Source organism: Andrena cerasifolii, chromosome 2 (assembly GCF_050908995.1).
Source record: "Andrena cerasifolii isolate SP2316 chromosome 2, iyAndCera1_principal, whole genome shotgun sequence".
Classification (NCBI taxonomy): Eukaryota; Metazoa; Arthropoda; class Insecta; order Hymenoptera; family Andrenidae; genus Andrena; species Andrena cerasifolii.
This window is the reverse complement of record NC_135119.1, coordinates 6,932,580-6,957,497: the sequence shown is the minus strand read 5'-3', so window position 1 is coordinate 6,957,497 and position 24,918 is coordinate 6,932,580. Positions and strand designations below refer to the sequence as shown.

Genomic DNA, 24,918 nt, shown 5'->3' with positions numbered 1-24,918 from the left:
AGTGTCCCTCTGGAAGAGTTCTGCACCAGGAGCCTGAAGACACTCTTAGAAACTACGGATGACTCTTCCAAAAGAACACGACTGATCCCTTTAGACTCAAGCAGTTATCTTAAATAATTACCAAGGCATTGTAATGGGAAAAGCTCTTACTTTGTTAACGCTTCAACAGCTCCAGCGCGAACTTTCTCGTCCTGTCCCTCCTTCGATCCATACTCGTCCGTAGCGTCCATTATATAAAGCGGAAGCACGTGCAACTGTTCGTCTTCTGCTTTGGACAAAGATCGGTGTTTCGTCACAGTCACTACCTGGAAGATGAACGAGCATCACATGTAGCGAGTATAAAGACACCGTCAAAGCCGAATTCCGTGGCCCCGAGGCTCGAGCTCGCTAAAGTTTACACGTGTACTAACCACAGTGCATCCGTTGTTCATGTTATGAAGGTCTCGATGAGAGTGGGCGCAAAAGTCGATGCAGGCCGTGACCCCGGAGAATGGTCGGCCGGGTTTGAATCCTAAACGGCATTCACTAGCTTCTCGTTCGAACTGTGTCTGATTGTTAAAAGCCTCCGGCGCGAGGCTGAGGTAAAGGGGTGATAGAAGCGTTGCTAGGACGTGCATTCTTTCTTCGACTTCTTGCTCCTGGAAGCAGAGAATGCAACATTTTATGCAACATAACAATGAGCACTGTTAGCAGATAGGTAGGGTAGACCAGGGCGAATCGGATCAAAATAAGAATTTAGTCCATATTTCTTACATCGCGATAGAAATGAGCATTCCGATCCTTCGGAGTACCTCGTGCTTAAAAGTTCGCTCATCGCTTAATTTATTTAGCAAGTCGCGGATTCGGTATTACCCCCAAAAATGTCCGAAAGTAAGAAAAATCTTGAAGAAAAAAAGCAGAAGAAACTAAAGGCCGAAGAATGTAAACTCTCAAAAAAAATTAAAGAAAATAAAAAACCCAATCGCAATGAAAAAAAGGATAAAGCAACACCAGGGATGAAAAGTAAAGGTAGAAACAACCTATTAAGACGGTGGCATTGCATTTATTGTGGAGAAAAATTTATTCAACCACCTGCAGAAGATTGGATTCACTGCAACATCTGCGAGGAGTGGTGCCATGAGAGTTGCGCTGATAGAAGCGGTAAAGAGGGACAATATGCTTGCGATCTATGTGCCAAGTAGTGTCAATTGCTATCATTGTAATAGAATTATATTTTTTCAAGTTAATTCCAAAGATTTGTTATTAAAATTTGAGTTTTTTCAGAGATTTTTGGGTGATCCGATTCGCCCCAAGTTTCGGGGCGAGTCGGATATTTCCCACTCTTTCCTTTTTTTGATTATAAAAGTAAGATTTTTCTGTTTAGTTTTAATTTTTATATATTCATTTTAAAGCCAAAGGTGTACCGGTCACGAATATATAATAAAAAATTAGTTTTTAAATGTTTGACTATTATTCTTTTACCGTCAAACTCAAAGTGATCCGATTCGGCCTGGTCTACCCTACAATGCAATATCGAGGTTTGAATAAGGAGTTAAGAAAAGGGGAAGAAGAAACAGTAATGCCTCGATAGCAGTTCACCTGCCAAACCTAGAAACTATTTAGTTCATCGTTATCTTCAGAACTGCGCATTGGGGACCTTGCAATTGCTCGCATAGAGAAAAGAGAGCCACTCACCTCTGATCGTACGGACAGTCGAAATTTACGGACGGTTTTGCTTCTGGCGTACTTGCAGCCGTTATAATACATGGACCAGGAGCATCCGAAGGAAAAGCTCGCGCCACAAGTGTCGGGATCGAGGCCCTGGCAGGCACAAGTTCTCGGCTCGTTCGTCCCGCATCTCCTAGTAGTGGGTAGACCGAACCGATTGAGCTTGTGGCTGAGGAGGGAGTAGATCCGATCGGCCTCGTGGGTTGGCACGCCCTCCCACGCGACCATGGCAACGACGATCCAGGCTGTCGGGCACTTGTGTCCCTGACGGTGTTTCACTATGGTCAGGATCTTCTCTTCCAGGCCAGAGCGGCGAATGATCTAGCGAATCACTAACATTACAATCCCATCGCGCATGGTAACACAGACGGATCGTAGAGAACGAGCGATCGACTGCAATTCTTTCGGGAGACATTGAAGGATATACTTGCAGAAGCATTAATCGTTTAACCGTTCAACGTGAAAACAGCCGAGTGAACTCCGTGTATGAAGGCCACTTGGACACTCCAGTGCGCATTGTTCATCTATACGTACGTACACTGCTCCACTCGGCGTCGAACGGTCAAAGGATCAAGGCTCTGAAAGTGTAGTACAGAACGATCAGCTTACCCACTTGGCCATCGGGCATCCCTGAGTGGTTTTCCCCTCCTTTCCGGTGTAGATGACCTTTTCGAATCTAATGGCGTTTCCCTTAAGGCCGGTTCTTCGTTCAAGATCGTTCCGTAGGTCTGGCAGGCTTGCAGCCGCCCCGAGGTGAGTGTAGTACGAGCCGGGCTCCGGCGGACCTTGTGGTTGAACCTCATTTTACTTACGAAACCGGGCGTTTCAACGAAAGGAAGCAACAGAAGCGGAAACATTTATGCCACGTATGTAGGTATGCCCCCTGAGAAAGGGGGTGTAAGTTAGGTTACGTGCATTCTCCTTTGGGTCACTGTATCGAGGCGCATACATTATATGATCGGTGTACATCGGCCGGTTTAATTATTAGTAGTAGAGTAGTGGCGGTAGTGGTAGTAGTTGGTTGTTCTTTAAGAGAATTTTCGTCTGTCATATTACGTTTTTTTTTTTTTTGTTTCGCTACTCTTTGTTTTTTTACTCGTGTGATATACGGATGGTTCGTGGTTAGTGTGTTCTCTCAATGTTAGTGTCGTGCTGAATACGCAATAGCAACTCACATTTGTCGGCGGGGAAGCAGTTGCAGTCCGGCACTTCGGTCCTCACATTGTTCTTCAGCTTTTCCAAGTGATCTTGCAATTTAGTCGTGGATGGCACGCTGCCGGCCCTAGGGCTCTGCGGGCCCTCGCTCTTTACGTCGGTTTTCTCGGCCGCGTCGGCCAGTATCTCGTCCCTGGTCTGAAGGCCTTGGCAGCAGCCGTCTCGCAGGTGCTCGGGAGTCGGCTGCTCGGTGCCGCCCCTACGGCAGCACCACGAGCCGATGCTGGGCGACACTTTCGCGGGCCCGCCATCCCCGCGGAACTTGTAATCGCTGGCGTCCTCGGACCGTTGGTCCGGCTCGATTTTGATCTCCTTCGAGAGGCAGCTCTCTGCCTTGGACGAGGCCGCGGGCGACGGCTCGCATTCGTTGCTGGAACAGCCGTAATCCACGACGTTCTCCTGCTTGATGGTCGGCGAGATGTCGCAGCTCGAGGTGTTGCCATCCGCGGCCGGTGTCTTGTCGGTGCTCTCAGCGTACGGTCGCTCGTCCTCGTTCATCAAAGGCACCTGCGGCGTCTTTGGGAAACCAACGTCGTTCTCTGTCTCCTTCTTCTCGTTGTCCGCGGTCTTCTGACACTTCTCCAAGGCCCCCTCGCCGGTCTGTTCCATGCACAGCTCCCTCTGAAAGGACTTGTCGTCGATGGCCTGATTGTCATGGGCCTTGCCTCCTTCTTTCCATAATTCTTGCTGCTCGTGATGTCGCGCCGTCTGCTGCTGCTGTTTCTCACACGATTTCTCGAGCACGGCGGGCTTCTCCTCAGAGCCGAACTTGATGAAACTCTCGATGGCCGTGATGCCATTCTCTGACAGCACGGTGTTGTTGTTCAACGTGTTACCTCCTCCTGACCATTCCCATAAGCCACCACCGTCGGGCAAACTATCGACCCGAGGGTGGTGGCTATGCAATAAAAAATTACCGGTCAAAGATTCGTTGGATTGCGCCATCGTGATGATATTCGATTGGCTGAGGTACTGGTCCGCTTGCTTCTCTTGCAGTTTCTCCGTGTTCTCGTGCGACTCTCGTACGCGTTCCTCGGTATGGTACTCCCCGTTCGCTCCACTGTTACTATTCACGTGCTGGGATTGCATCTGATGGTGCATACTGTGGTGCTGCTGCTCCTGATGACTCATTTGATGCTGGGACTGCTGTTGTTGTTGCTGCTGCTGCTGTTGTAGCTGCTGATGCTGCAGTTGTTGCTGTTGCTGTTGCTGCTGCTGCTGTTGTTGTTGTTGCTGTTGTTGTTGCTTGTTCAGAATCATCGATTTCAGTCGGCTGTTCAGATTCACGCGATTAGATTGAGCAAATACGTTACTCTCCTGAGCATCTTGGTTATCCGAATAGCCATTCGGCTTCGTGGTATCCGTCGTCTGCTGCTGCCAAATCACTCTTTCCCCGGAGTTCTGCATGTCCTGCTTGCTAGCCTGCTGGCCCCAGGTCGGCTGGTTCTCGGCCACCGAGCTAGGCGACCACGACATCTGGTTGTCCATCTTGGTGTCCTGCGCCGGCGGCTGTGGCTGCCACGAGGCAGGCTGATGGCCAGGCGTTCTCCTCGGACTAGGCTGCGAGTCTGGCCACTGTTGCTGAGGCTGCTGACTACTGTCGCTCTTTATACTATTCGGCGACCAGTTTGGTTGACTAGTTGGCGTGTCCGGCCAGGACATCTGGTTAGATGGCGTCAGCCTCGGGCTCTTCTCGATCTTCGTCTGTTGCGCCCATTGTTGCTGTGGCTGTTGTTGCGTCTGCTGCTGCTGCTGCTGCTGTTGCTGTTGCTGGATCTGCTGGCCAGACGGCGTTAATCTTGGATTCTGCTGACTCGTGTTCTGCTGCATCTCCGGGCTGCTTTGCTGCCAGCTGTGCTGGCCGGAGGGCGTCATCCTGGCGTTCTGGTGCGACGGATTCTGTTGGTGGTCGGACAGCTTGGGCGAGTGCTGCAGCCAGCCTTGGTGTTGAGGCTGTTGCTGACTAGACGGCGTCAATCTTGGGTTCTGCGTGTCCCTCAGCTTCGGGCTCTGCCGCGACCAGTTTCCCTGAGTTTGTTGCTGCTGATTATCGGTATTGTCTGTCCACGACTGTGGCGTGCGCGGCTCCTTCACGCCGCCGTTCTCCCAGCTCATGTGACTGGCCGGCCTGGGTAATTCCTGCTGCCCCTGCATCTGCATGCTCTGCTGCTGTTGCTCCTGCGACTTCATACTATTACTCTGCATAGCTGTCTGCTGCTGAGACTGAGGAGGCTTCTGCTGTTGCTGCTGCTGCTGCAGCGCCCCGTCCGGCCAGCTCATAGTGTTGCTCACGCTGTTCATCTTCGCGCCGGTGCTGGTGTCGGACCATATGTGCCGTTGGCTACCGTCGGCTACAGAGTGCTGTCGCTGCATCTGCTGCTGTTGCTGTGCCATCTGGGGCTGCTGCCACTGGTTCTGTACTTGTTGCTGACCCATTTCCACGTAGCCTGGATATCCGTTAGAGTTGTGTAAACTCTGTGGGCCCGGTTGAAGTGGATACCCAGGCATCTCGTTTCCCGACACGTTGCTGGCTGCGATCGTCGCGAATCCCTTCACTTGGGTGTCCGTCGGCGGCGGCTGTGGCTGCGACGGCGGCTGCTGCGCGGCCTGCTGCTGCTGTTGCTGCTGATTGTCCATGTGCACCGAGCTACTGCGACTCGTGGGGGTGGTCGAAGGCGGCGGCGCCATCGTCACGTCCTGAAAATGCCGTCATTCCGTCTATAATTGGAAATTATTCGACAACGCTGGGTAAGCCTCTCTCTCTCTCTCTCTCTCCTCGGCCCGCTGTTATGGTATCGTTCCCGTTCACGTCCAAATGTGTTTTCTTTTTAAAAGCCCTCCGTGTCTCTCTTTCTCCGGGTGTATCGTTTTCCGTAACCAGTATGCAAATCCCGTTTCGCACGCGACGTCCAGGGGGAGGGTTCGGTTCGTTGGCGCGCCTCGCGAACACACTTTTAATTAGAAACGATTCACGCGTAATTGTACCTGTTGTTGGTAACCATTGACGTAATCCTGCCTTTCATAACCGACTGATTGGGTCGCAGTGGCGGCTGGATCCATGAATTGACCGTTTAGTGGCCTCTGAGCTGTCGATGGTACCGTTTGCGGGGCTACCGGCGGCAACGGCGAGGGTTGCCCCGTGATTGTGTATTGTCCTGTCGCCCCGGCCCGCTGAAACGCCGACTGATCCGTCGTAATGAAAGTCTGCTGCTGATACGCGACTGTAATCAGAAAGTTCGCGTGCTGATTCCACGGAACCGAGGGAATCCGCGCGGCAAATAGCCGCCCGGGGCCCCGCGCGCTTCTGCGCTACCCCAGATCTTTTCAATATCGGCCCATTCAGAGGCAGGGGAATTTCGGCTAGTGCCGGAGCTATTGTCTAAAACCATTTTCAATATCACCGGGGAGGTATCGAGCAATTGGAAGAGGTAGAAGTTGCGCGGGGTCATCGCAAAATCCCTCTGTCAATTCCATATTGTCCTTTGGGACCATTCGCACCTATCTTCATTCACTTCTCCATAAAAGAACAAAATAAACCTCCCAACGGGTTAATATTTCAGAGTTGCCAAAAATTGAAAGTTACCATTTAAAGCTGTCAATATAGAACGAGGGCAGGGGCCGTTCATAAATTGCCTGAAATCGATTCGTTGTTCAATTACCTGGCTGCGGATGGTACGGCGTAGCGGTGGTGTATTGAGTATGATACCTCAGCTCCTCGAGCTGATTCGGTGCTGGGATTTGTTGAATGAACTGCTGAGGTGGCCACGGGGCTGCTGACGTTTCAACCGCGACTGCCCCCACGGGGGTGACTCCCTGGTGCCAAACAGTGTTCCCAAAACCAGCTGCTGGCCGGAAGCCGGCACTGGTGTCGCCGTAAAACGGCATCACTCCGGGCGACTGCGAACAGAAAAAATATATATTTCGCGCTGGCCTGACTTCGAAGCAGCACTTCCCGAAGAACTTCCCCGATAATTTCTTGAATAGTATTTTAGTTCCAAAACCTGCGGCTTCAAAATTAGCTTCCACCCTCGATTTACGTGAAGTACAGTAGAAAAGTAAAAAATGGCCGCCGTAGATTGTGAAAGTATGTGAAACGCAGCGATGGAAGGAAAATTTTACAGGCTCGACGTGTATCTTTTTTTTACACTTTTCTACCAATCGTTAATTTTCTTCTGGTCGACAGACACGTCGCACGAGGATCCAATGATTCTTGGCTAAAGAGAGTTGACAGCCACTGCAGGCGGCGTAGTGGGGGAGTAGCCATTCGTCAGCAATGGTTCTTTTAACTATGCAGGGCGCAGCGGTTCTCAGCCGCGACCATCGAATCCTCAGCAGAGCTCCAGGGGAACTTATCTCGTTTCCCGAGTGCGCGCGTTCAGACCCCAATTAAATAAAGAGCCCCGACCGAGGCCCTGATAGAGCCATTAATCATAACGAAAGGGCTACAAGTACCGACTCCTCGAGCTCTCGCGGCCGAGCGTTACTTTCACTCGGGGGGTAAACAATTCCTCGAGAATTGATCGACGATTCGAGCATCGCGGCTGCAGGGTGGAGCCACCCCCCGGTGGCTACGAAATCTCGAGAATTCTCGGGAGAATCTCCGGGGTATCGCGGAAAATGCGGAGCTTCGTAGGGAGCGCGTAAACGGTGGATGGGTTCACGGTTTTTCGCGCGCGGAGGTTTTGCGCGAGTAGCTAGCCAGCACAATGAAATCGCCAGGCATGAGGAACTATACCTGCGCGCGATGCTGTTTCGTTTATTTTCGTTTGGTCTGCTGGTTAGCGATGGGCTCGAGATGCTTCTGGTAGAATTCAGTGTACGGAGAAAGGCTTCTTTTGTTACCATAATAGTATACACTAGCGGACAAAAAAGTTACCACTTTTTCGATTTGTTCTATTTTTGTTATTTTTTTTTAGCATATATTTGGAACTGTTTAATGTCCATATTCTGATGGAGAATTTAAAGCTGTATAGAACCCAGTTAAAGTTGAATTTATTTAACTGACAAACAGAAGTGTTGTATGACATTGAACGGGGTAACACATTTTTGGGGCCGACAAAGAAGTCACCACGCTTAGTAACTTTTTAGGTTGTCCTAAAAGCAAAAGGTGCCCCCAGAAAATATTAGATTTTTTTTATTAATGTTCGAAAGTGGTAACTTTTTGTTGGCTTTAAAAGTGTGTTGGCTTGTTTAATGTTAGGTAGGGTTTTTGTTCGTTAGTTAAATAAATTCAACTGCAACTGGGTTTTATACAGCTTTTAATTCTCTTGTTGGGTAGGGTTTGTTAGGTAGGGTTAGGTAGGCTAATGTTAGGTAGGGTTTTTGTTCGTTAGTTAAATAAATTCAACTGCAACTGGGTTTTATACAGCTTTTAATTCTCTTTTATATATATATATAAATATATATATATATATATATTCTCTAATATATATATTAATTCTCCTTTAGAATATATATATATATATTAGGCACATACTGCAGTTTTGAGTTGATATTGAAAACTAATAGAAGTAGGGTGGTTCGAAAAAGTGGTAACTTTTTTGTCCACTACTGTAAGAATCTGTGACTGTGGAGAACTTGCTTAAGTTTACAGTGAGTGGCCAAATTATTATACGAAAATTTCCACGAAAATCATTTGAGTATAATAATTGTACCTCCACCGTACCTCGTGTCTAATTTGAAAATTCCTTGCCTCCCATATCCTCCCGTTCCAACCGTACAACTTGACCTCTTTAAAGTCGACATATCCTCCCTCTTTTTCTAAAGGAATCCAAGCCCTCCCCAAGAAGAACGGGACGTCCAATTTTCCATCCCCAGTTTCGACTGGTCCTCGAGCGATCCAGAGGTCTCGTCGAACAGTCAGAGCGTCTTGAGGCCATCGCTACTCCTCCACTAGCTGGGGAGAGAGAGCGAGAGACACAAGCTTCGATCCGCGGGCGCGTTGTGTGCCGTGTCTCCATGTGTGGCTCGAGTGGGACGGTGGAGCAGAGACGGAGTGCGTTGGTTGGAAGGAAAGCATTGGGGAGGGAAACGGGGAGAAAAGGAGAGGGAGGCGAGGGAGGAACGGAGCAAGGGAACGCCACAAATAGATTGAGAAAAAGGGGGGTAGGGAGGGTGGGAGAGGGGTTAAAAAAGAGAAGCGACGGGAGAATGAAGGAAAGAACTGGCAACTTGCAACCAGACTATAAAACTTCGTACAAAACGAAGGCAGAGCGCGCGCGCGCTCGCACGCCCGATCAAGTTCGCCCGTCCTGTACACCACCGACAGGCTTTGTCGTTCTATTTCACTTTCCATCGTGGCCTGGCCCCGTCTCTTCTCCTCGCGCCGTCTCACTCTCACCATCGATTTTTTCAAGTCCCTCTGAACGCGCGTTTAAATAAAAGATGTCCCTTTGTGCAGTTCGGGAATTCTTTCCCCCCACTCGCTGAACATTTTGTTCCTCCCCGCTATTTCACTGCCGAGTCCTCTGCCCACCCTGTTATCAATCCCCATACGCGAGGCAGGCCTCTCGGTCATGTCTCGCGGGCTTTCAGAACTGTGTAACCCTGTCGTACAGGGTGCTTCAAAAGACGAGGCTTGGAAATTGGTAATTTTCTAGCTGGGGGTGGTTAAACGATGGTAAGTGCTTTGTATAGCTAGTAGCTATTCACATGGAACGTTCTCAAATATTTTCCCAGTTGCGAAACACCCTCGGTACGTTTTATCCATCGAATTAAAGTGTTCGTTGCGTCATCAAAGTGCGAAGCGCGTAATTAACAGGACAGGGTAGTAAAAATTTCGGGTAATTGTACTCGTGGTTGCGTCCGCGCGGAAATTTCCACGGAAATTCGACGATTTTCCAGCGAACGGCGAGGGGAAATAGACGGTCGGATCGAATAAAATTTGGCGCGCGCGTGTACACCAGAATATCACGGTGCCGTACTGTATTTTCCGGGCATGTTTGTCCGGTGTTGCGCTCCGCGCAGCTACGAACTTTTTGCGGGTTATTACCCTTGTTACGCGGCACGGTTCAATTAACCGAGTTACGATGGTAATCCCATTGACGGTGACCAAGGAAGTGAAATTTCCTTGCGGAGCATCGGCTACTGCGTATTTCAAACCAGGGCTTGAAACCGTTATTATAAAGATTTCGGTTCTTGAAAGAGTTACGAAGAACCTTTATTCGGAATAACCGGTATAAAGAACCTAAATATCAGACTTTATAAGTATAAGTTACGGGTCCTATATAGCTCTATAAGTTTTATTTTTTAGGTTCTGTAACTTTTATTTTTTAGGTTCTATAACTTTTATTTTTTAGGTTCTATATAAGTTACACAGCGGTTATAGAACCGATTCTTGTAACGATTGTACAGAATTTTACAGTAAATGAAATCATAACATATTACAGCTATAGATTACTCTGTGTAACCAAATTGTTTAAAAATTATTATAAATATGTAAGCAAATATATATTATGTACACATTTGTACATACAGTGACTCGCATTAATATTCGGACACTTTTTAAAATCGCATAACTTTTTTAGAATTGGTCCAAACAACTTGAGTTTTTTTGAGAAGTTAGAAGGATTAGTTTGCTACTGACGCGTTTCGTCGTTTTGAAAAAAAAATGTATTTGGTTGGAATAGCGAAAAGAATAGTAAAGGTCGATTTTTAAACTTTTTTTTTGTGAGCTTGTAATGAATTCACGAATGCACGCACAAGAAAGAGAGAAAAAGATTAATGCAATTTAAACATATTTATTCAGTTCAGCAAGACCAATTCGGGTCGCAGCGCCAAGTATTTTGAATGAAATATTTATTCGTATTAGAATATTTATTTGTACAAAAATATATCTGCTTAATATTATGTAATACATTTTTATTTAGTATAAATAGCCATTATTATAATTGGCGCAATTTTTGTATATCATTAATTAATTTTCTAAAGCTATTAATTTACGACAATGTTTTTAAATGTAATATATTTATAATAATTTTTAAACAATTTGGTTACACAGAGTAATCTATAGCTGTAATATGTTGTGATTTCATTTACTGTAAAATTCTGTACGATCGTTACAAGAATCGATGCTATAACCGCTGTGGAACTTATATAGAACCTAAAAAATAAAAGTTATAGAACCTAAAAAATAAAAGTTATAGAACCTAAAAAATAAAAGTTATAGAGCTATATAGACACCATAACTTATACTTATACAGTCTGATATTTAGGTTCTTTATAACGGTTATTCCGAATAAAGATTCTTCATAACTCTTTCAGTCAGTATATTTATATAACAGTTATTTTCGAAACCTATTCAAGCCCTGTTTCGAACCCCTGCGCAGTCACGAAACTGTACAATCTTTCGACCCGTTTCCCCAGGCTGGGTACAAATTAAACATTGCGTTATCGTTTCTCTTTAAGAACAGGAGAAAAAGACGAGTGTGTTTGCGCCTCCCTTCTCAATGACCACGGTGTTCCCCAATCTCCTCCCTTCAACTCAGGGCCGAATTAAGACCTTTAGAGGCCCTAAGCACTTGAAAGATATCAAAGCCCCCCATACAGGGTGATCACAACGCAATGTACGCTCCCTTAGACATTTCCGATAATTTGACTGAAAAGTCTTTCTAACGAAAGTTCGACTTTAAAATCCAGAAAATTTCTATGCTGCCCTTCCTTCCAACGCCCTAAGCACGTGCTCATTTTGCTTGTCGGTTAGTCCAGCGTTGCTTCAACATCCACGCGTCTAACCTCGCTTAAGCGAAAGTAGAATGGCGAAAGGATCGAACGAAAGGATCGCTTGAAAACTGCTCGCGGACCTCGCGGGGCAGAGCGTCGAGCCAGAGGGATACCGAAATGTCGCGCGAGCCTTGGGAAAAGTGGGTCGTCGGTGGAGTGGCTCCAGGAGAGCAGGGAAGGTGGCTGCAGGCCGAGAAACTCTCTCGGGGGAACCCCCAAAGTGGCCGTGAATCGGTGTTTGTGGTCGAGGTTGATAGCATCGAAGACCCGGGCGTCTCGCCAACCGAGTCAGCGATCCCTCAGAGCCCACCTCCCTCGGCTTCTCCTTCGTGTTTTCCTCCTTTCCTCTTCCACCGTCTCCATCACCGCATCTCACTCTCTCTCTCTCTCTCTCCCCTCTGTCTCTGCCGTGCGAGTCTCGGTGGCGGGCTCTCAGGGGGAAAATCCTTCCGTTCTCTTGACATCGTGACCTAGGGCAACGTAAACCCGAGGCGTGATAAAACGGGATGTGCCGCGACAGCACCCAAACATAACCCTCAGGAGCCAAGCCACCTTTCTCTCTCTCTCTCTCTCTTGCTCCGTTCCTCCTCCTTCTCTTCCTCCACCCTGCCAGCACGAAAGGAACTCCGACGAGCCGTTCGTTGACCTCGACCCCTTCCCGTTCCGGCTCCTTTCTTTCCTTCGTTTTCCCACCTTGCCGGTGTCCGACCCGCGGCGACTGGTTCCTGGGGCTTCTCTCGATGATTCACGGAACGATGAACGTCGCAGCGTGGCGGAACGGCCGCTCGCAGGGGTGTGCGCAACGGGGTGAGTGGCTTCGTCGAGCTGGCTGTTCTCCAGTGTCTGCTCGCGCGATTTTCGGGGCGAGGATGACGGAGCGACAGGTTTCTTGCGGTTCCTTGTTTTCTGGACTATCGACGCGGTACGCGGTGGGCAAGACAGAGTGAAGGGGGTGAGATAGATTCATTGGGAAGAATTGTATCTTGAAATTTATGTCTCACTCAATGGGGATAGCTAGAATGATACCTGCGCATTAATTTTTTTTTTTTAAAGCTAATTCTCAGCCAGGACAAATGTAAAAAATTTTACTTCTGTCCCCGCTCTCCCCCGCGTATTAATCAGGGTAAACTATACAATGACTGGCACCCTAAACAGAAATCCGAATTGGAATGTCTATATTTTTTTGTGAAGCTTTTATATGGTCTTCATTTTCAGTTATTATCAATGATTATGGATTTCTCATTAAAATAAAACATCTTGAGTACCTATTAAGTCTTTTATTTGAAAAATATTCAATGAAGAACAAAGCTAGGCATAAAAGTACAATTATTGGCACTCTAAAACTTGAGGTTACATAGAAAAACATATGTAGTTAAAAACGAAGTTTGTAGTGTTTAAACAGACTATTTCATTCACTATTAAATACCTACAACACTTAGCAAATCTGTATGTCAATCTATTACCTAGTTATAAAGCGACAAAATATACTTATCTACCCCTTATCAAAATTTCAAGAAAACACCTAAAACTCAGCACTTTGTCCCCCTTTGCGGTGTTGCCACATGTAAAATGTGTAGTTCAACTGCTGGACTTTGCAGTGTTGTAGTGAATTAAAAATAAGAAATTATAAAAAAGTGCTTTCTAAGCTTGTGCTTCTTAATACTTTACTTTTTACTCAGGGGTGCCAATGATTAGGGCAGTGCCAGCATTAGTGCAGTTTACCCTACATAAAATATAAAAATGACGTCTTAAACTTTCCCTCCACCATTCTGAATCGGATCGAAGACTTTTGAAACGCAACCCTGTACAAATCAAAACACCACCCGACTTCGAAACCATCAATTACCACCTGCTCGTCAGTGCCGATCCCTTAACGAGGAGCAGTCGACCGACATTTGATTACACAGAGGCTGCGCCGAAAACGCACAGTTTAAACCGCTTTGAAAATCGAGCCAGAAATTAATTCCGACGTTCCCCGACGCTGCGGCGCGCTGCTTCCCCCCTCCGCTGGTTCAAACAGAGGGACTGGAAATTTATCGACGAATTAGCCACAGCAATCAGTCCCGCATCGATACGTTTATTTCATTAAGCGTTCCGCGAGCGCGGCCGATCGCGCGGCTCCGGCAGCGCAGATGGTTACGCGTACGTAACCGGCGCGACGAAAATTCATTTATCAATGCAACGCACCCTCCCCGCGCCCTTGCCGCGCCAAACCGATAGCCAGCGGGACACCGTGTACCTACAACGCTATTCGATCGACACTTTTTCGGGCCGCTCGATCCTGGCACGCCCGCGAAAACCGATAAAACGGGATCGTTCGCGCGGTGAAACAGCTTTTTTCGCGCTATTTATGTGCCCTGTACAAGCCTGGGGAACGACGGACCGCGGTTTCTGATAAGCGAGCCGTGCTTTTCGGTGCTGGGAAGAAAGGGGAAGAAGGGACGCGAATTTCTGCGCTCTTGGGATCGACGGTGGTTGGATCTACGCACAGTTAACTGTCCACCTTACCTACTCACAAGGGAAGATCCCGAACCCGGAAATTCAAGAAATCCTGAAACTTTGTGAGTATGTAGGGGATTTACTTCTGATTACAACGCAATTTTTGTTTGCTGCCCAAATTCACTCTAAGGGGGTGTAATTTGATCCCTGAAAATCTGGTTATTTCCCGATTTTGTGCTATAACTCGGGAACTGTAAAATAATTTTTTTACCAAATGATAGATCTAACTGAAAGAAGTAACTTTTGTCTTGAAACTTTTTTTCTATCTCTTACAGTTCCCGAGTTATTATAACAGAAAATCGGAAAATAGCCGATCTTTCTGGGGCTAATTTTCACCCCCTTCGAGTGAATTTGGGCAGCAAATAAAAATTGCGTTGTAATCAGCAGGAAATCCCCTACATATTTACAAAGTTTCAGAATTTTGTGAATTTCCGGGTTCGGGATCTTCCCTTGTCAGTTAAAATGTCCTATCTAGGATTTTTCTGTTTTTCGAAAAGTGTTGAAATGTTTGAAGTTCCACGCGTGTTTTACGTGTTATTAGACACCCCCCACGTGCTTCGTAGAGATCTAGAAACAGTCTAATTTATTTGATCTTCTTACTCGGACGGCACAAAGAAAATGATAAAACTTCAGTTTTATCGGATTTTTCGAAATGCTAGATAGGACATTTTACCTAAGGAGGGCAGAGTGCAGGAAACGTTTATTCAATCTCAAATGCACATACAGTCGAACCTCGATAATTCGAAAACCTCTATAAGTAAAAAATTGTCTTCATTCAAACGTCCTTAATTCGAACTATATTTTGCATGCTAAATTAGGTATGTATTTCACCTCAACAACTCGAATTTAGAAGAACTCCGGCCTTTTTATTGCGCCCAGTATTTTGAATAAAATGTTTATTCGTATTAAAATAATTATTTGTATTTATCATTACCTTTATGTACGCGCAGCTCATTTTGATTTCACATCTTTTTTTATTTTATAATTATTATTATCTGCTATTTTTTGTGATTTATTTGATTTCATGTACTTGGCGTAATTCTTTTACTTTTCTTAAGTTTTTTATGCAGATGTAGGTATATATGTAGTACATAAGTTATAGGTATACAATAAACAATTGACCTTTAAGACTTGAATTTGCGTTGTTTCGCAGCTTTACACGTCGAAAAATTAACAGTCGTACAAAGCCTCTATAAGTCGAATTTTCGTTTGTTGAACCTCTCTTAATCGAAAACTCTATAAGCCGACATAATTCGAAGCTTTTTTCCCCTTCTCTTGAGATTCGAGTTATCAAGGTTCGACTGTAGTACCTACGCAGAATTTTCACAGCGATATGATTGATAAAACGTTTCTCATGGAGCTTACTTCGGCCAAGAGATAGCGAGCCACATATTTTTGCGATAGTATTTTCCTAGTATTAATAACGACAGGTATTGTAGAGCAATCCCAGCACAGGTTCACCTAACATAAAATGGCTATTAAAAATAATACTAATATCATTTTTTTTTATCAGAATAAAGATTCAGAGGACCTGGTCGATATTTGCTTAACGACAGTATTTTCTCAAAATCGGGTTGAAAACCGAAGGGTCACGGCACATATCGGGAGAGATAGTACTCGTCATTGGGAGAGATGGTTCGCACGATGCAACAAATATTTCCAGCACTGTGCGCACTGCAAATTGGTTGCTGTAATGTGAAATTCATGAAGCACAGGGATAGTGGATGGAAGAGATAGGGTAACGGACCCAATTACTGACACCTAACCAATTACAGTCACCTTAAGCAATTTTACTTAAAATAACGAATAAATAAACTATAGTATATAATCTATAGTATAGGTTGAATTACATAATTCTTTTTGTGTATGACTTTACAACGTTTATTTGTTCGTTATTTTAAGTAAAATAGCTTAAGGTGACAGTAATTGGTTAGGTGTCAGTAATTGGGTCCTTTACCCTACATTAATGGTATTTGATCGCAACAATTTCTTCTTTCCCCCAATGTTTCTAACTCCTTTCAACTGCCCCCAAAGAAGTAACGTACCTATGTAGATCATGCTCGTTAAAACATTTATAATGCGGTATCCTGAGCTGCCGACTTACCGATGCATCGATTCGGGCCTCAGGAATCCCTTCCCTGCTCCCCGATTCGTAATAACGATTTCCCAACGATCTTGTCGCGTTTCCTCCCTTCCAGGGCGACGTCGCCTGGGAGACACAGAGGATTTATACCCGCGCAGGCTTAAATCGAGGGGTACGGGAAAGAATCGGCAAACAGGGGGAGCGGAGAGGGTGCAAAAGCAGCCCGCCCCGCTATCTACATCTTCGCGGCGGTTTTATTCGCGACGCGGACGCTCGCTTTCGGCGAAAACAATGCGCCTCAAACCATTCCCGCGAAAAAGGAAAGGGGAGAGAAAGAATACCGTGGAACAAAGCCGCGCTACACCTTCCACGCTTTTTCTCGGGGGAACGCGCGAGCTCTGTCCGCGGCGCAGCCTCTGGGATCGAGATTTAACGTGCGCCGCGGAATTCGAGTGAATTTAGCCGAGAATCGTTTCGTTGCAACGGAAAAGAAGCATTCTGCCGCGGGAGAAAACGCAGTCGAATTGGAATTGGAACAAACACTTCTATGAGGGTGGACAGCTGCGAGCAAACACACCGTTCGATTAACATCCACGATCAAAGGAATTGGAATACATCGTGGAGGGGATACAAGTTCCCTTACGCTTGATAAAAATACGTGTGGTTAGTTTGAGAAGTGCAATTGATGCTGAGGCTGAAGGAAGACAGACCTACGCAGCAGCGGTCAGCTTTCCTCCACGCTGAAGTCTGTGTAACGAGCTTGCAAACGCGGACGAGTCTCAGGATCGTCCCCTATTCGACCAGGACACGGTGGTTGTCGCGGGCGTGCAGGATCGCGACGGAAAATCGCGCATGTTTCGCGGTCGGATGCAATTCGTGTGCAGGGGCGACGAGCTGCTCCACGTTTCGCGGTTTCGGGTTACTGCATAATGCTGCGCCCCGCGGCGAGCGAGCGGCCGCGCGCCACCCGCTGTAACGTTGATTCCTTTATCGCCGACGATATTGCCAATTACCGTATCGCGAGGCTGACCGCGTTTACGCGCCCAGATAGCTCCGTTTAACGCGCGCGATTAACGTTGCCTGTGCTCCGAACCAAAATCTGTCCGGCCGCTCGTTCAAACGCGATCGTATGGGACACGTGTTTCTGCACATTCGCCGTTTATGTTGTTGTACTTATTAGTTGGGGATTACTTGCTTTTGTAAGGAAATAGGTGTGTTTAATTGCGGGAGAGATACGTGTAGGGACCGAGGAATATTGAGATCTATGGGAAAGTTCTTTGGGGATGGAAGTGAACTAGTTTCGGGGTTTCACAGATGATCTAATATCGAAGCACTGCTATTAGTGGGTGGTGAGCGACGACCTCTATTGGAGTTATCTGGGAAAGTTTTGTGGGGATGGAAATGAACTAGTTTCGGGGTTTTACAGGTGATCTAATATCGAAGCACTGCTATTAGTGGGTGCTGAGCGACGACCTCTATTAAGGGGTTACCTACCGTCAGGAGGTAGAATAAGAATCGATTCTTTGGAAATTTATTTCAGAAAGTACATGCATATTTTTATGCAATGGTTTTTCTATTCAAATGAGGGACACTTTAACAGGTTATTATATTATGTTTTGGTATAAAAATATGTAGTTATTGTAAAATTACAACTGATTTCCCAGAAGCTGTTTTTAGACCGGTGACCACGATTTCTCCAAAACCGCCTCACCAATTTTTCTGAAACTTGACGCTACATTACACGCATTGTGCTATTTAAAAATAAATTTTAAAACCAAAAAGTATTGTTTCGCTTTGTACAAATTTTGTATTAAATAAATAAATTTACCAATTATATTTAATACCTATTTTTTCATTTACACAAGTTTTGTATAAATTAGACAGGAATAATCATTTAGTTAAAGTTTTCTTGTGTGTTTGATAAAAATTATCAACATTATTCCACAAATATAATTTTTGCAATATCTTTTTCAATTTCTCGAGAATTCTCAGAAAATATGATCTCATTTCTGATTTCTCGAGAAGTCAGGAACACTAGTCAAGGCCTAAAAAAAATGATCCAAATCGGTGGGACCTGTATCTCCGAAAGTTATTATCCGATTCGGCTGAAACTTTTCTTATTTTGAAGAATATACTTCTGGCTAGGGGGGAAACCAGAAAAAAATTACAAAAAATTGAAAATTTATAATTTAAAAAATAAATATAAGAAAAATATAGGGAAAAGGTGATTTCAAACTTCAAGTATCGTTATTTTCTAAAAAATGTCATTTTGTAATTTTTCTAGTTTCGCCTCGTAGCCAGAAGTATATTCTTCAAAGTAAAAAAAGTTTCAGTCGAATCGGATAATAACTTTTGGAGATACAAATAGAATAAAGATACTGTTTCGAGAAAAACGCGTTTATAGTTTTGCCGCTACTCAAATGCCTACAACTTCGGGAATTTTACGAATTTCAACAAATCCTTTTAAACACGCATTCCTAAAAGGTTGAACATTCGAAAAAGAAATAAAAAAAATTGATTTTTAGACCGGAACCTCCCCTTAAGTTCTCTGACAAAGTGTTGTGGAGAAGGAGATGAACTAGATTGGGGGTTCGACGGGTGATCTAGTATCGATGCACTGCTATTACTAGGTGGTGGAGCAAAGTCCACAGATTTCTTGGTTCCCCACCTCTTCTCCTTTACTCTCTTTCTCTCTTTACAAGCCTAGTTACTAGCTGGTTTACCTATGAACAATTCAGCGAACTTTCTAACGCGGTTGGCGTGAATAAACAGCCGTGCAGAATGCGCTTGGCGAATGTATGAACGGCACGAGTACACGAAACACCCCTTCTGGTTTCGAGTACCACGGTTTTCCAGCTGGCGCGGGTGTAACGAGCGCCCGCGAGCTGCGCGGGGCTACTTTGTTGACCGTGACACGTCGAGGACACGTCGGTTCGCCGCAACTATTCCAGGTACAACCTGCTCCGTCCGCGATAACGTTTGAACGAGGCTCGCGTGGCACTTGTGGAATATAGGAAAACCGACGGTTGGAAAACCGTGGGAGACGACCGCGATGCAGAGGCTCCGGAGGGAGCAGAGGGAAGGGCGAGCATTAGGTATAAAAATCTAATAGCGACGGGGAAATTGGAACGTGCCTAGGTACCTGGAGTTTCGGTCCCTGGGAGCGTGTATCTTTAATAATTTGCGACACGATCCTGCTTTATGTTATCAAACACTCAAGCACCGCCCGGAACTTGCAATTTTCCTCCAGAAGGCTTGCGACAAATAAAGCCTTTAGCTTTGCGAACTTGTGTCGCCACGTCCGACGTGGAGTAACATTTGCTCGCGCGAAAATTGCATACACATTCCCAGCGCCCAGGGCTCTCTCCGTTTCGCCCGGCAGAAGTGGAGAAGCTGCATCGGGCGGCGAACGGAAGAGAGAACGAGGAATCGCGGCACGACGGCGAAAGCAGACTCGAATAGAAGATACCGGGGGGATGTTCTTACCGTGGCTGCCTGACGATCCTAGCCAGCCGGGGCACCGCTCTCTGCGATTGTTTTCGCGGGTTTTTCCCTGGTGACAGGGGCTGCGAGAAGATCGGCCGCCGAAATAACGGCATAACGTCGGGGGCAAGGGTAGACAACCGGCAGACAGCGACTCATGGGGGCGGTGACCGCCCGCCTACGCGAATCAATACCCGCAGGAACAGGAACCGCCGACCTACCGGTGCGAAAGGGAGAGGGTACGTTCCGTAGGGACGGAGAACATGCAGGGGGGGGGGCGAGAGAGGCTGAGGGACAGGGTGGAGAGAAAAGGACGCTGGGTGGTTGGACGAGAGGGAGGAGGGAAAAGCGAGCAGTATCAAGAGGAGCAAGAGGTGGCGGGCGGAGGCGGAGAATGACGGGCGGAGAGGAACAAGGGGTGGCACCCACAGACCGGGGGGTTGGGAACGCAGCGGTGTAAGTGCCGATACCTGTCTGCGCCCCGCGATTCCTTTCCTCCCTCGCCAGAGCGCTCGCCGTTCCCCGGGTCCTCGCCTTTCCGCTCGCTTAAAAACCTCGCCGATTGAGTGGAACATCAAAGAAGGCGGACCTTTCACGACGCTCAGACTTCGGATACAAAAGGCTGGCGAGAGGGAATTGCTTGCTCGAGGTTCACCTGATTCTGGGATTCCGGCGGAAATACGAGGCTGGAATTGGATGTATGCAAAGGTTAGAGGTCTCCGCTCCCAATGCTCCCTTCAAAGGGACTCTTTGGTTCGCTGAATGATCGATCCTGTTCTGACTCTGCTTTCTGCTCTAATTCGTCTCTCCTCGGTGTCAGGTGTAAACACTAGAGGTGTATCTTCCAGCTACCGTGGGGAAAAGGAGCAGCGTAAGCTAATAGCTGGATACACAGGCGGAAAGAACTGGTCGCAGCCACTCTTTGGTGAACAGGAATCCTTCATTTACGAGATGACTGCTCTAACCAGTTCCATTATCAACGAGCTATTTGTAGACGCCTCTTCGCTAGCCCTGACATTCGAGGCGACAAAAAATCGAGTACAGTCAATCTGAGAAGCCCACAGAGGCTTGCCAGGCACTTTAACGTGTCCCACTGGCGTTCGAACCGACGGAAATTCAATTCCAGTCCCCGAGGGGGACCTGCAGATGAACTTCCAAGATGCTGCGTTAACGAAATACCTCTAAGCCCCCTACAAACTCTGACCGCGACACTAATGGAGCAGTAAATTTCGCCCTGCTCCCCCTCCGGCCAGGGGGCCGCGTTCCACAGATTGAATTCAAGGGTTCAACCAGGTGCGACCTTGACGGTAGCCGATAACCGGGCGAGTCGCGGGCGAAGCTGGAGCCTGGCTCCAGCGGCCGCCAGTTTTACCACACGGATTATCCTCACACGTGTCTCTACGTGTACGCTGCCGAGGAAAACATATGCCGTACTTGCAGACTGGTTTGCCCAGTAACCTCGGTCCGGACCAGGGGGATCGAGGTATACGGTTCGAGACGAATGCGAAGAACCGCATTCCTTCCTTCCTCCGGACGCCTGGCTCCCTGCTCCTCTTCGCTCGAATTTTCTCTTTTTCTCGGGGCTCGTAGAAAGCGAGAGGGACGTCACAAAAGTCGAGGCTGGCGGGCGCGTCCTCTTTCTTGTCGCTAGGCGCACGACTTTCAGCGCGCGTCTTTACAGAATCGCTTCTTAAATGCTAGTCTAATTCAGCATACTTCGGAGTCTCTGGACCGTCGAGGACTCGGTTTAGTTTCTTGGTTCAGATTGCTTGCAACAGCCCAGCGGGGTTGTAGTGTCTGCGGAGTGCAGTCGAGCGTGCGGCCAGCAGAAGCGGAGCCTCCCTTGGAGGGTTGAAGACGGATTGAAGTAATGAGCCGCGATGGTCTAGGTCAAGGTCCTTGATCAGGGTTTGGCAACGCCGTGCGCGAAATACACGAACGGGTCACTGAGACAGGGAGCCGCTTATTCCCTCGAGTGTGCTTCGCGTTAGATGCCGAAATACCCGGCCAGATTACGGCGGGAAGGGATCGATGCGATCCTTGGGGACCGAGGCGCTTGTAATCCCCGAGAAGGATTTCAACTCCGAGCCAAGCAGCCCGCTTTAACGCGCGGAAAAGAGTTCGCCTTGCTGTTTATTCTGTAAAGGAGTCTTGAGGGAAGACAGCTTTTCGGGGATCTTAAATTCGGAGGGAATCACTGTGCTCATCGGATCGTTGATCTCTGACACCAACTTAGAATTTTAACTCGAGGATATTGAAATTAATTTCGCAGGAACTGGTCGATATACGAAGCTGGAGGAAAGTCCTACTTCTAGAAGGTATATCTGTGCACACTTGGTGGTGGAGGTGTAATGAAGCCTGGGTGTAAAAGTAGACACTCGAGGCGTCGAGGTGAGTGACTCGAAGTTAGATCGAGACGTGGACGTCTTCGGTGCTCCACTTTGGGGTTACGTGAATCCATCAATGGGATTAACGGGACATGAATGAGAGGTGAGATTTATATTGCTCGCGACCCTAAGTGTCTCTTCGTTTTCCCACGCTTTTTCGCGAGCCCATTGTCTCGACGTCCGAAACGTGTTCACTTTAACGCCTGGCTGAGCTGACCTACATCTCTATTTCGCTGACCACGCACGTAGGGCCAGTGGAAGCGAAATAGGGGAGTGGGTCGGAGCATTCAGGCGTTAAAGTAAGCATAGTTGGAGCGGCGAGGCAAGGACGTTGGAAAGAAACGTGGGGAATAAGGAAGCGAGCAGCACCTAGGCTCGTAAGGTGTATTTACGTCACCTTTTATTCGCTTTCCACAATTCCCATCGAATTCGCTGTATTTCTAGTGTCAAGTAGGTACATCGAACTTATTAAAAATTCCGAAACATATGGTCACCGAGTGACGCTACGAAGCTGCAGGCGAGTAGCTAAATTAATTATCAAAGAAACCCGAAACGGGGGAAGTTACTTGTAACGTGTTCCAAAATACTACAGGTCTTGGAGCATCTCTTCGTTCCATCAAATGGCTCCAATTAAGGAACGAATATACTGCTGTGCAGAGATACAGTAATGTAAAAATAGCGGAGGGTAAAGTAGGAAGTAGCTTGAGTATCTTCCTACAGGTCAAGACCCTAGTGGCATTAATACCATAAGGCTGAGGAATGTTCAGAATTATCACCGAGTAATTGCAGCCATCTAATAAGTAACGAGGAACACGTTTGCGTTGTTTATTTTAAAATTGGCCTAAGTCCATTTGTCAATTGTTTCTTGTTGACTGTAGTGACGTGTACAACTTGAAGTTAGTATTACAAATTTATATATAAGAAATTTTTAAAAATACATGTACCTAGGTCACTTTAAAAATAAACGGCTGATTTAGCAGTTTCTACCCTCTCTCGAATACAACTCGGGTTAATCACTGTATCTCTGCAAGGCACAGAAACATGTCACTCTTAATTTTGTCTAATTTCACGACTTCGTGCCTCCAATATTAGCTACCTATACGTAACTGAACGAAGCAGAGGTGAATTTTTGACTGCAGCGACAGGGGTTCATTGACCCTGGAACCGCGAAGCGAAGGAACAGAAGATCGTTTGGTGCTCACCATAGAAACGACAGGGGGCGGAGGATTTCCGTTCCTGAGGGCCCCGGTTTGCTGGTTCGCCGCGGGATTCAGATTGTCCTTGGATTGCTGCATGGGATCCGGCTGATGGAGCGTTTGTTGCGTTTGCTGTTGCGGTTGTTGCTGATGCTGCTGTAGCCCGCCTATGCCGGCCTGTGGACTGCCCAGGCCTGCAGGTGCGCTGTCCGGTGTGCTGACTTGCCGCGCGATCTTTCGATAACTCTGCAACAGCAACGGTTAATCTCCCATCAGAAAGAGCGGAGCGCGCGTTACCGAAGGCGGGGGACAATTTGCATGGCGAGTTCAAGCTGACGGTGCACGGTGCTTCCCCGCCGCGATCGTGGGAGTAATTGCGTCATTCTCGAACTCGACGTATCCATTGCAACGCGATTTCTTATTTTAAAACTAGCCTCCCCCTCTTTCCAGCGGACAATAAAATCGCGAGGAGCAAACTCCTGACTTTCAAGCAGGATTAATGGCGCGCGAGACTAAGCGCGATTTGAATTTTCGATATCGGGTAGGTTGAACGACACGCGCCCGCAGGAACGTGGTCCGTTTCGCTAGGGAAGAAAAGCGCGCGCTCTCCTCGCTGGAATCACCCACGCGCGAGCCGCGGCAAAGAGGCTCGCGACGCCTTTCCGACGGAGGAAGGAAGGAAGGAAGACGGGCAAGGATGGTGCACGGCGCGGTAGCCGGCTGTACGCCGGTGTGACCCTAATGCTAAAAATAACGAGGTGGCCTAAGTAGGCCGAGGCGGCTGAAACGGTTTCCATAGTTCAACAAGCGGCGCTGGCCGACTGCTATAAGCCGGGGCCCTTCCCCGCGGCAAACTTGATCAATTATTACGACGTCCCTCGAGCTACGCTATCACGGTGACGCCGTCCAACGTTCCGCCGCGCGGATTATAGGGCACGCTAACGGTGATCTCGGTAGGAGAATCTGGGTGCCCCGTGATCGGTGCAGCTTCGTTCGTGGTGTTTATATAATTCGGGGCATTTAGATGAATTCGTAGAAAACGGAATTTCGTTGCTCGTGGGATAATAAAAGTGGCGTTCGTCTGAATCAGCGCCTCCCAATCGGTGTTCCGATATAGTTCTGTAATAAGGGAATTTAAATATTCAAAGCACGTGACTGCCAAATATTAAACGCGGAGTCTTTAACGCACTATATATATATGTAAAATATATATATAAAAAAAATTATGTTAGACGATTTTATTAAAAATGTAGTAAAAAATGAATTAAAATGCACAAAAAACTAAAAAATAATTATTTTCTTGTACTTCATACAGAAGTTGAAGTATTAAAGTGATTCATATGCTGTTATGAAATATCGTGCCCCACGATTTTATTTAAAGTGATATTAACATCATCAAATTTTAAGTACAAGAAAAGAATTGTTTTTTAGTTTTTAGTGCATTTTAATTTAGTTTTTACTACATTTTTAATAAAATCGTTTAACATATAATTTTTTTATATATATTTTTTATTTTCTAGTTTTTAGTGCTTGTGGATTTACATTTCACAGCTCAGACTTCTTTACAAATATCTTTTACTGCTGTATACAGTTTAGCAGTTTGCTTAAACGTTGTAGTGCTACAGTC

The 24,918-nt window shown here is 46.8% G+C and overlaps 1 protein-coding gene across 4 annotated transcripts in view; it reads right to left on the bottom strand.

Moving 5' to 3' along the window:
- The window catches only part of Tet (tet methylcytosine dioxygenase-like), a 143,649-nt gene that overhangs the window by 4,210 nt on the left and 114,521 nt on the right, over nucleotides 1–24,918 (bottom strand). For all 4 annotated transcript variants that reach the window (XM_076830847.1, XM_076830849.1, XM_076830848.1 and 1 more), the window contains 8 exons: nucleotides 23,298–23,537; nucleotides 6,582–6,819; nucleotides 5,908–6,143; nucleotides 2,883–5,619; nucleotides 2,317–2,492; nucleotides 1,675–2,028; nucleotides 411–638; nucleotides 151–305 (listed from right to left, as the gene is read on the bottom strand). In XM_076830847.1, the coding sequence (XP_076686962.1) occupies nucleotides 151–305; nucleotides 411–638; nucleotides 1,675–2,028; nucleotides 2,317–2,492; nucleotides 2,883–5,619; nucleotides 5,908–6,143; nucleotides 6,582–6,819; nucleotides 23,298–23,537 (4,364 nt within the window). The remainder of the gene's footprint in view (nucleotides 1–150; nucleotides 306–410; nucleotides 639–1,674; nucleotides 2,029–2,316; nucleotides 2,493–2,882; nucleotides 5,620–5,907; nucleotides 6,144–6,581; nucleotides 6,820–23,297; nucleotides 23,538–24,918) is intronic.